Source organism: Panulirus ornatus, chromosome 47 (assembly GCF_036320965.1).
Source record: "Panulirus ornatus isolate Po-2019 chromosome 47, ASM3632096v1, whole genome shotgun sequence".
Lineage (NCBI taxonomy): Eukaryota > Metazoa > Arthropoda > Malacostraca > Decapoda > Palinuridae > Panulirus > Panulirus ornatus.
Window position 1 is genome coordinate 21,647,377 of NC_092270.1, and position 12,246 is coordinate 21,659,622.

The window sequence follows — 12,246 nt, forward strand, 5'->3', positions numbered from 1 at the left end:
AGTTCGTGGTTTAAACAAAGGGTTTCTGCTAACAACACAGACATCAAATACGGATGTTTTAACGCCATTTTAATAGCTGGTTTATGTTGAAGTATTTTATTAAGCCTTCTGTTATCGCTCTACACACACACACACACTATGTCTTCCTGGAACTGCCGATCGCCAATGCTGTAATTGCTCATTTTGCTACGTTATTATTACCACTGGAAAGACCATACCACTAGATCGACTGCCACTGGCGCCAATAGCTTTAAAAAAACCGCAGAGGACTGACTGTAAAGTTGAGTGGGCCACGTACGTACATAGTGGAGTGTATGTACGTCCTGGAGTGTATGTACGTCCTGGAGTGTATGTACGTCCTGGAGTGTATGTGCGTCCTGGAGTGTATGTACGTCCTGGAGTGTATGTACGTCCTGGAGTGTATGTACGTCCTGGAATGTATGTACGTACTGGAATGTATGTCCTGGAGTGTATGTACGTCCTGGAATGTATGTACGTACTGGAATGTATGTACGTACTGGAGTGTATATACGTCCTGGAGTGTATGTACGTCCTGGAGTGTATGTACGTCCTGGAATGTATGTACGTACTGGAATGTATGTCCTGGAATGTATGTACGTCCTGGAGTGTATGTACGTCCTGGAGTGTATGTACGTCCTGGAGTGTATGTCCTGGAGTGTATGTACGTCCTGGAGTGTATGTACGTCCTGGAGTGTATGTCCTGGAGTGTATGTACGTCCTGGAGTGTATGTACGTCCTGGAGTGTATGTACGTACTGGAATGTATGTCCTGGAATGTATGTACGTACTGGAATGTATGTACGTACTGGAATTACCCTCAAGACATGAAGAAGGTGGTAAACACTGTTCCCTTTGCGCCTTTGATACCCACCAAGGCAGACTAGAGATCTGAAGAACAAAACAGCCATTGAATTCGCATAACACTTCGACTGAGCTAGTTCATTGTTCTTAAAGTTCAAGGTCTATAACAACCCCTTTTTCGAATCGTAAGGGATTTTTGAGATATGTTTTCCAGAGCTGTTAGCGCTTGAATGATTCTTTCGACGCTTCTGGGGTCTCTAACTAGAGTAGGTTTGGCGACGTCTGAGGAGTTCGATGCCTTGATGGAGAGTTAGATCAACTCTTGGAGGGGATTGAGACCAGGAAATGTACAGGCACTTGTCTAAGTCCTGGAGGATCAACGACGTATCGATGGGAAGACGTAACTAAAAACTTATAACTGTAACAGGAACTTTGATTTGATTCTGAATGCAATCAAGGTCTTAAATTTAGCTACGACGTGTGACGGACTATGACCTGTGGTGACGGAATATGACCTGTGGTGACGGACTATGACCTGTGGTGACGGAGTATGACCTGTGGTGACGGAATATGACCTGTGGTGACGGAGTATGACCTGTGGTGACGGAATATGATCTGTGGTGACGGAATATGACCTGTGGTGACGGAATATGACCTGTGGTGACGGCATATGACCTGTGGTGACGGAATATGATCTGTGGTGACGGAATATGACCTGTGGTGACGGAGTATGACCTGTGGTGACGGAATATGATCTGTGGTGACGGAATATGACCTGTGGTGACGGCATATGACCTGTGGTGATGGCGTATGACCTGTGGTGACGGAGTATGACCTGCGGTGACGGAATATGATCTGTGGTGACGGAATATGACCTGTGGTGACGAAGTATGACCTGTGGTGACGGAGTATGACCTGTGGTGATGGCGTATGACCTGTGGTGACGGAATATGACCTGTGGTGACGGAATATGACCTGTGGTGACGGAATATGACCTGTGGTGACGGACTATGACCTGTGGTGACGGAGTATGACCTGTGGTGACGGAGTATGACCTGTGGTGACGGCATATGACCTGTGGTGACGTAGTATGACCTGTGGTGACGGAGTATGACCTGTGGTGACGGACTATGACCTGTGGTGACGGCATATGACCTGTGGTGACGGAGTATGACCTGTGGTGACGGAATATGACCTGTGGTGACGGAATATGACCTGTGGTGACGGAATATGACCTGTGGTGACGGAGTATGACCTGTGGTGACGGAATATGACCTGTGGTGACGGAGTATGACCTGTGGTGACGGAATATGACCTATGGTGACGGAATATGACCTGTGGTGATGGCGTATGACCTGTGGTGACGGAATATGACCTGTGGTGACGGAGTATGACCTGTGGTGACGGAGTATGACCTGTGGTGACGGAGTATGACCTGTGGTGACGGCATATGACCTGTATAAAAACTTGGATTTAGCAAAACCGTCACGTGTCAAGCTCCTGTCTTCCCGGAACCACATGCCTGCTGGCTAGCTGGTCACTTATGTAACAGTTGTGAGACGCAGAAATTAAGGAGTGATCCTAGGGTCATTGGTAAATAGATGGTAGTTACATTGTCATACGTCTATGCCATTCAAGATGGTGTCACCATTGGAGGATATAAAGAGTGAGACAAGGAAATGATATTCTGGGATCCAATATGTCCTTCGTGCTGTGTATGGTTAGGTTGGGTCATCATCTTGATTCAGTAGGTAGAGGCGAAGCTGTGGTTGCTAGCCGGAGGGTTGGGGTGAGGTGGGCTGGAATGGGGAGTTGAGGGAGTGGAGCAGGAGGAGGAGGAGGAGGAGGAGTTCTCTTTGTCTGCTTAGATGAAATGGACACTGACGTCACCCTGCTGGGAAATTGAAGCTGGCATCACAATAGCTCCCTCCAACCATATCATCTACCCAGAGTAGCGCCATCATCAACTCTCCTCAAACACCATAATCAATGTAAATAAAGGTCTGGAGATGCTGTGGGTCAGAGTGAGACGAGTTCAACGACAAACTTTTGATACGGAAGACATTACTCGTTACGTAAGCCACCCAGAGTGTAAACATTGCAGGGAAGGGATGTGTAGAGGGCTGAACACACTGGCTACATGTAGAGGGCTGTGCACATTGGCTACATGTAGAGGGCTGTGCATACTGGCTACATGTAGAGGGCTGAACACACTGGCTACATGTAGAGGGCTGAGCACATTGGCTACATGTAGAGGGCTGAGCACACTGGCTACATGTAGAGGGCTGTGCACACTGGCTACATGTAGAGGGCTGAACACACTGGCTACATGTAGAGGGCTGTGCACACTGGCTACATGTAGAGGGCTGAACACACTAGCTACATGTAAGGAGTGCTGATGCTAGCTGACCTTGCAAGGCAAGAAATATGATGACCACCAGATTTATGTTGAAGGGCGGCGCTCCTTGCGTGGGGAGGGAAACGTATCCGGGAAAACTTACAGACGACCACACACGACCATGGACGACCATAGACGACCATGGACGACCACAGGTGATCATAGACGACCACAGGTGATCATAGACGACCACAGTTGATCATAGACGACCATAGGTGACCATGGACGACCACAAGTGACCAATGACGACCACAGGTGACTACGGACGACCACAGGTGACGACAGACGACCGCAACTGTCTGGTCGTCAAAAACCTCTGGTACCATTTGTGTGATCAGTCAACAACCACTTGTGCGGGTTGTATGGCCAATCAACAACCACTTGTGCAGGTTGTGTGCCAAGTCACCAACCATTTGTGTTAGTTGTATGCTCACTCAACAACCATTGGTACTGGTTGTGTGGCCAACCAACAACTACTTTTGCTGGTTGTGTGGCCAGTAAACAACAATTAGTGCTGGTTGTTTGGCCAGTCAACAACAATTTGTGCTGGTTGCGTAGACAATCAACAACCATTTATACTAGTTGTATGCCCGGTCAACAACCATTTGTGTTGGTTGCTTGGACAATCAACAACCATTTGTGCTTATCATTTGGCCAGTCAACAACCATTTGTGCTGGTTGCATGGACAATCAACGAACATTTATGGTGGTTGTTAGGCCAATCAACAACCATTTGTGCTGGTTGTTTAGCCAGTCAACAACCATTTGTGCTAGTTGTGTGCTCAGTCAACAACCATTTGTGCTAGTTGTGTGCTCAGTCAACAACCATTTGTGCTGGTTGTTTGGCCAGTCAATAACTATTTGTGGTGGTTCCTTGGCTAGTAAACAACCATTTTTGCTGGTTGTTTGGCCAGTCAACAACCATTTGTGCTTGTCGTTTGGCCAGTAAACAACCATTTGTGCTGGGTGATTGGACGGTCAACAACCATTCGTGCTGGTTGTTTGGCCAGTCAACAACCATTTGCACTAGCTGTGTCACCGTTAAGGCTCCACTGATGTCCACTGGTATGTAATCAGTGGTATGGGACGGGATATCAACCACTGGTATGTAATCAGTGGTATGGGATGGGATTCGAACCACTGGTATGTAATCAGTGGTATGGGATGGGATTCGAACCACTGGTATGTAATCAGTGGTATGGGATGGGATTCGAACCACTGGTATGTAATCAGTGGTATGGGATGGGATTCGAACCACTGGTATGTAATCAGTGGTATGGGATGGGATTCGAACCACTGTTTCCAGCAATATTCCATATTGCATCACGTCAGTCATATAGCCTCAAACAGAACAGTTTCTATTTACCTTCTTCCAGGCTAGGTCTGGAGATGGCACTTACAGTAACACAGACCCGTGCCATTTTCTGTATCAAGAGATGACACTTACTGTAACACCACTCTCCCATTTTCTGTATCAGTTGGTTTAAGATATTTTCAAAACATCATCACATGATGGTCGTCTGTCAAGATCATAAAACAATGACTTGCGAATAGTTATGGTTGTGGCTAGCCAACTACCCCTGGTTGTGGCCAGCTAGCTACCCCTGGTTGTGGCCATGCAGCTGTCTCTGGTTGTGGCCATGCAGCTACCCCTGGTTGTGGCCATGTAGCTACCCCTGGTTGTGGCCATGCAGCTACCCCTGGTTGTGGCTAGCCAGCTGTCTCTGGTTGTGGCCATGCAGCTACCCCTGGTTGTGGCCATGCAGCTACCCCTGGTTGTGGCCATGCAGCTACCCCTGGTTGTGGCCATGCAGCTACCCCTGGTTGTGGCCAGAAAGCCACTCCTGCATGTGGGCCATCTAACTAACACCAGTAACCCGACATGAACAGCTCGTCTCATCTTCTGTTAACCAGTTCTGTCCATCTTGCTGAATGTGCAGTACAGGAGACGGGAATGAGATGTTTCAAGAACCACTTATATATATGTTTGGCTCACGTCTCACCCGAAATACATGAGCTGTTTGAGAGGAGTTGTTCTTGACGTATCCGTGTGGCGTACAAAGCTTAATGGACGCCAAAGTTGTGTATGTGTTCTTGGGTGACATATGTGGCTATGACACAGATGGGCGGATTGTTAGAGAGAGAGAGAGAGAGAGAGAGAGAGAGAGAGAGAGAGAGAGAGAGAGAGAGAGAGAGAGAGAGAGAGAGAGAGAGAGAGAGAGAGAGAGAGAGAGAGAGAGAGAGAGAGAGAGAGAGAGAGAGAGAGAGAGAGAGAGAGAGAGAGAGAGAGAGAGAGAGAGAATGGAGTTTGTCTTGTTGATGTCTATACATTACAAGCATCAACATTCATTGATCTAATGTTGCATAAATCTTCAACATTCATTGAGCTAATGTTGCATAGATTATGACACTTATTGAGCTGATGTTGCATAGGTTATTGACACTTATTGAGCTGATAATGCATAGATTATCAACATTCGTTTAGCTAATGTCGTATAGATTGATGTATCGTCCAACAATGAAGCGCTGATGTTAGGAGAGCCAATGCTGTGCAGTTTATAAATGACTTCACACATCCCTGTTTATTTGTTTACCAGTGAATATGTCATTTGTTTGAAAATGTTTGATGTTTGACACATCTCTAACATGTCTATAACATCCTCATATGTATGTATGATACGTCATGTCAACTATTTAGATAAGAACTATGGAAATGAAACTAATTAGTTTGGTTCTTTAATTTATTGTCAACATTGCATCACAGCAGATTTAATCTTTGAAAAGCAAAATTGCTGGCGAGTGATGAAGTGGGAGGCGTTGCGAGCGGCACTCTCTGGTAGCCAACACCGACAACGAGGAGTGGGAACTCTAAGCGACATTAGCCCATAGCCCAGGTCGACAGTGTTTAGAACCTTGATAACAAAGGCTTGGGAGGTCTCTCGAACTGCGCTACGCTACGACCACCTCCTCCACTCAAACTATTCCATATGGGAGTCATTTACAAGCATGAAACTCAACTCATTTTTCTAAATGGACGGAGAGAAACAAGAAGACCCACTTCAGTGAAGGTTTTGGCCAACTGTGGTCAGAGTCTACTGGCTAGGCTGGCTGTGGGCTGCCGTGCGAGCGACGTACTGCTCCTGGCTGAAGCAGGCGCTCTCATCATGCATGCAGAACTCCGGCTGGAGAGGGTCGGCGCGGATCCCACGATGCACCATACGTTCACGCTGGGTACTGATGCGTTTTTCGGCTTGGTTCTCTCCTTGTGCAGGGCGGATAGGGTCCGACCAGAGTCGCTCGGCCATGGCGGACAAACGGGGCCAAACTTTGGATTCTAGGCCGTTGCCGTCGGTCTCGGAGCTCCAGAGTGTGGCTTCTCCTCCCAAGACGTAGTCTCGGACGCTAGGTTGCTGAGGTCCGGCCTCGCTACGGGCGTTAGCCACTCCCAGGTTAGAGAGCATATCCAGTGGGCTGTTCTCGTAGAAGTGCTCCCAGGTGGGAAGATCTCGCGCACAGTTTTCTGCCTTGTCCCCAACCCAGGTGGAGGAGGCGCAGTCCAGTCTCCACTGATCCTGGGTGGAGAAGATGACCCTGTAGCCATTGGTGACGTAGTCGGAGATGGCTTTATCGTTGGCGAACTCGTTGAGTTGGATGATGTAGGCGTTCTTATCGATGAAGCTACGGGCGAAGGAGGATGAGTGGATGATAGGGGTGACCTTACGTCCCCCAGCTGCCTCCTGCAGTTTGGAGTAAGCGTTGTTCTGGTAAGTGTTCCACAGGTCCATGTATTCCTGGCTACTGCCTTCCCTGCCGTTGGCAACCAGGTACTCTTGGATTTCTCGAGAATTCTGCCAGCAAGCGAAGCTCACCTGGAAATGGATAAGGATAGAGCGATGTAATGCACATGACGTCCTCTGACTATTACTATGTCCTATACATTTTCACACCCCAGCAACCCAGATGACCCAATGAAACACGTATTTATTACTCACATCGTCACCTCCCATGTGCACCAGCTCAGGGTCGAAGTACTCCATCAAGTCGCTGTAGAGTTCGCCAAGGATAGGGTAGAGTTCTGGGTTGACAGGGTTGACCTGGCCACTAGGTGGCTCCTTGCCCACGCTGAACCATGGCTGATCCTGTATAGACACCATCATAAAACACTGGTTTGGTTTCCTTTACTCACACGTGTGTCTAATGAAGACATTGCCAATAGCAAAGAACAGACACAAGACATCTAGAAATGAAGATACAACTGTCAAGTTGAAAGAGAAGAAGGTCACATTGCGTGGTGTTTGTTTATGTTCTACTTTTGAATTCCTCATAAAAGTCTTTTCTCGTATCTTTCATAAACACAAGAATATATAGCTACATTTTCCTATAGCGACATATACCTGTTCGACACAGTCACATAAGGGCTAAAGTACACAGATATACACATACATATGCAAATGATATCGTATATACACATATATGCTTACATGTATACATAAGTATACACATTGAAATGTACACCCATGCACATGTGGATACATGAATAAACACACACATACACATACACACACACACACTTTGTTTACACACAACAGCACGCGCATATGCAGACACACAACCTCTTAGCAAACAATGGAATGCAAACAGATAAAATTAACTTAAGGATCAACTTTTTTCAACAGTTTCTATGTTGCTTGAGACGAATCCTCTCCTCCCAGAGTGAGTGACTGGCTTTCATGTTACCAGATAACAGTTGTTGCCACTATAATTGATCAGTTTAGCTCAACAGCACCACATAACTGGCTGTTCCTTGTTTGTGCAGAGGCCAAACTGGACCCCAGTCTCCACCATGCATAACATCTCACTTTTCAGCCACACAGGACCACCCTTCCGTACGCTACATCAACAGTCCACACCTACCCAGTACAGAGGGCCAGCTTGCCCCTGTATCACCACACAACAGTCCAGACCTACCCAGTACAGAGGGCCAGTCTGCCCCTGTATCACCACACAACAGTCCACACCTACCCAGTACAGAGGGCCAGCTTGGCCCTGTATCACCACACAACAGTCCACACCTACCCAGTACAGAGGGCCAGTCTGCCCCTGTATCATCACACAACAGTCCTCACCAACCCAGTACAGAGGGCCAGCTTGCCCCTGTATCACCACACAACAGTCCACACCTACCCAGTACAGAGGGCCAGCTTGGCCCTGTGTCACCACACACCAATCCTCACCTTCTCGGTACAGAGAACCGAGTCTTCCTTTGCCTTCCTTCGCGCCCCATTCCCAGCCAGCAGAGGTGTGGGCAGGGCCGTCTATCTCAGGGACCACGTTAATACCACGGTACTGTAACACACAAGTGTTGAGGTTATATACGTGGATCAGTTTGTAACACACACGATTGACTGTAACAGTTAATGTTGACATATAATGGACCTTTTGATTTCTGGGCTACAGTGACATAGAGAGTTGGATGCGTGGCTCACCTTGGCGTACTGGACGATCTCAGCGATGTCTTCTGGGTAGTAGACCTTCCTTGGGGAGTATGCACCGTAGTAAGACATCTCTGGGATGCGGTTGGAGTACAAGGGGAAGGAAGCAGCGTCGGTGATGTGCCAGTGGAAGTAGTTCATCTTGTTGTAAGACATGGCGTCCAGAAGGCGCATTATGTCCTCCTTGGAGTAGAAGTTACGACCAGTGTCCAACATGAAGCCACGGTACCTGGAACAAGGACACATCCCCGTCAGTAATGATGCTGAGGAACCTATTCTATACACAGGACACATTCATCATTATCACTTTTATCTTTACTTAAGATCAAGGTAGAAGATAAAGACTATATTGTCCTCTTGTTTGTACATCCGAAACTCTTACTTGAATTTTGGTTCATCTTGTACCCTGGCGTCTCGGACGATCTGCAGGGAATTGTTGATGTCGTCGAATGCAATGAGCTGTGAGAGTGTTTCCAGGGCATGGCGGGCCCCGTAGTAGGTAGCAGCTTGGATCTTCACCGTCGTCTGGCCGTCAACGGTCTGAGGGAGAGAGAGAGAGAAAGACACACGTGAATCCTGAAGATACATGTCCTTGTAAAACCATTATGGCCACTTGCTTCATGAGACAGTACTGGAGTGAAGGGAAGAGAACGTACCTGAACATCTACTCTGTACTTTTCATCAGTTTCGAGGGTGAGTTTGTCATCTGGGGAGGCGACAGTGATCTCGATATTGACGTTGTGACGTTCAACCCCTGGACTGCTCCTCTTCTCCTGGAAGGGAGAGTACTTCAAGTATCTCTCGAATGGTTTCCTTTCCTGTGAGTATTGTTGCTGCTGACCAGCGTCTGATGGCCTGTTCTGATCGAAATGTTGCTGATTGTAATACTGCTGATCAAACTGCTCATACTGTTCATCCTGAAACGAAAGTATAACACTGCATTAACATCTGAGTCTCAGGTCGTCAGACAACAACTATACAATAACATTAACACGACCTGTGTGTCAGTGTGACAGAACTGCGGACGTACGTATTGGTTGAGGTCGGGGAACCGTTCCTCCTTAGTGTATGGTTTCTTCTTCTCCTTCGGGTAGTCTGGGTGGAGGTAGTGGAGGTTACGGGTGAAGTGGCGTGTGGCCTCATCCAGCAAGTTGGCCACCTTCTGACCAGACACAGCGACCTTAGTCACCTTCAGGTTCCTAGGTGAGAAGCTGACTGTCTCCGAAGACAGCTGCACCTCACCAGTCGGCTGTGGCCACAGGGCACCGTACCTGTCACCAGGAAGACGATGGACTTTAGCCAGACCTTCAGGAGCTAACGACACTTGGACTTACTATGATAATCTTGAGCACTGATGACACCATTGCCGCTCAGACAGTGTAAGGCAGAGGGGCGAATGATCGTAATATTCAACCAGTATTCCAAATACCTTCCTGAACAATATTCTGTGATGATACTCACTTGCCACACGTGAGCTGACATTTCTCTAAGGACTGGTGCTCTCTGGCTTGATTGCGCTCTTGCTTCACGCACAGACTGTTCCCACAAGAGTAGCTGTAGGAGTTGGGAGACGGTAGTACTTCTTGGCTGCCACCGTCGCCAACACTAGGGCAAATACGACGAGTACCCTCATCTTGACCACAGCCTCTCACCTGCCGGCACAACATCCTCTTTGTTTACGTGGAAAGCATGAGTCAGACTAAGAAGAGATGAGAAGGCTGCTTCATCAGCGCCTCGAGACGTCCTTGCAAATATTCCTACACTAAAGGGGGAGAACATCTTCAAGTACCAGAGACATAAACACTTCATGTTAACATGACGATATGCACGGCTCATGTAGCACCGAGGGTACGCTACACTCAGGAGCAGGGAATGGTGGTCACCTTTGAAGCAAGAACCTTTCCCACGTGACTGTACGCCCTTATCGTCCACAGACGATGATACATCATAGCTAAAGGTGAATGTGCACTCGTGGTATAACCACAAGAAACCGTACTTAGGGAACATCATATATATATCGCATACAAACCTCCAACAGCCGGGAGCGAACCCGGGACCCCTGTGCAAGAGGCAGACATGCTAACCGCTAGGCTATGGGCCTGGCTAATAGGAAACAACTATTCGAGTAGTTGCGCGTTCATATGCACTTTATTCGTATATATATATATATATATATATATATATATATATATATATATATATATATATATATATATATATATATATATATATATATATATATATATATATATATATATATATATATATATATCACACACACGAGAGGGCAAGAAGGTTCTTACCACCTTGAACGTATTACTTCGTTATATAACAAGCACCTTACAAGACGGGCAGTCTTATGTAATATAGTAACAAGCAAAGGATAGATGAGTATATATATATATATATATATATATATATATATATATATATATATATATATATATATATATATATATATATATATATATATATATATATATATATATATATATAGCAACAGCCGACCAATGACTCGTTCTAACATATGTTGATAACTATCTATTGCGTTGTTAAAGAGACAAATCTATTGTCGTAATATTGTAATCAATGATGCTTCACAACTATTTTATAACTGACGCTTCACACTGATGATTTACGTACGTAAATTATCTCTGCACCCGTGGAGTAGGAGCAAGGTATCCATGAAGCTAATGTATTCATATGTATACTTGAATTATTCATGAATTGGCAGGGTAAACACCGCTCACGTATCTCCTGTGTATCGCAGAAGGCGACTAAAATGGACGAGAGTCGGGAGGATAGAAATCCTCCCTTTCTGTATTCTTTCTATCCAAAAGAAGTAACAGAGGAAGAAGCCAAGCGAGGATATTTCTTCACAGGCTTCGTAGGGTGTTCCTGACGCTAACACGACAAGGCAGGTAACGGCGAACACACAATCACACAGGCTAATACTAGGGAAAGTATTATATATTCTAACAATATTGTTGCTTAGATACTTTCCCTACACGTACTGCAAGCAACATATGTAATGCACATAGTTACATTCTCCGCAGATTATTAATATAGACCTAATTAACATCTTAATTGATGTGTAGGTCATAATGAGACCTTCCCATCGGAATCAATTGCTTGAATCAGTGATGACTGAAGGCAAGATATGTAAAAACGAACAAAAAATGAATACATCACAACAAGAAATTCAAATACAGTTGGCAGCCCCTCCTGTTTCTGGGCATGGGGGTCTGTGTGGAGACGGAGTGGGGGCTGGGGGTTTACCGGCATCTGTTGAAATGAACAGAAATGTCTCTTCCGCCGGAGTCTATTTAGTAAAATAGATGAAACCTACAAATACCTGGAAGACATGTGACGTGGATGGTAGGTTGAGTGAGATAGATGTGGTGGGTTGGGTGGAAACAAAGCAGGTTAGCAGGTGCTGTACTCACCTTGTGGGACCACGGGAGACTGGTACATCTACCTCGCTCGCCCTCTTTTTATACTCCTAAGACGATGGTGTTACACGGAGAAATTTGGC

The 12,246-nt window shown here is 46.3% G+C and overlaps 1 protein-coding gene across 1 annotated transcript; it reads right to left on the bottom strand.

Moving 5' to 3' along the window:
* Positions 1-5,946: 5,946 nt before the first annotated feature.
* Positions 5,947-10,344, bottom strand: LOC139763676 (chitooligosaccharidolytic beta-N-acetylglucosaminidase-like). Its single transcript, XM_071689981.1, is given in 10 exon segments — positions 5,947-7,088; positions 7,212-7,358; positions 8,454-8,471; positions 8,473-8,565; positions 8,706-8,940; positions 9,094-9,251; positions 9,368-9,628; positions 9,742-9,982; positions 10,173-10,272; positions 10,275-10,344. Coding segments are annotated over 10 exon segments (2,100 nt in total). The 3' UTR covers positions 5,947-6,311.
* Between the last annotated feature and the right edge of the window lie 1,902 nt (positions 10,345-12,246).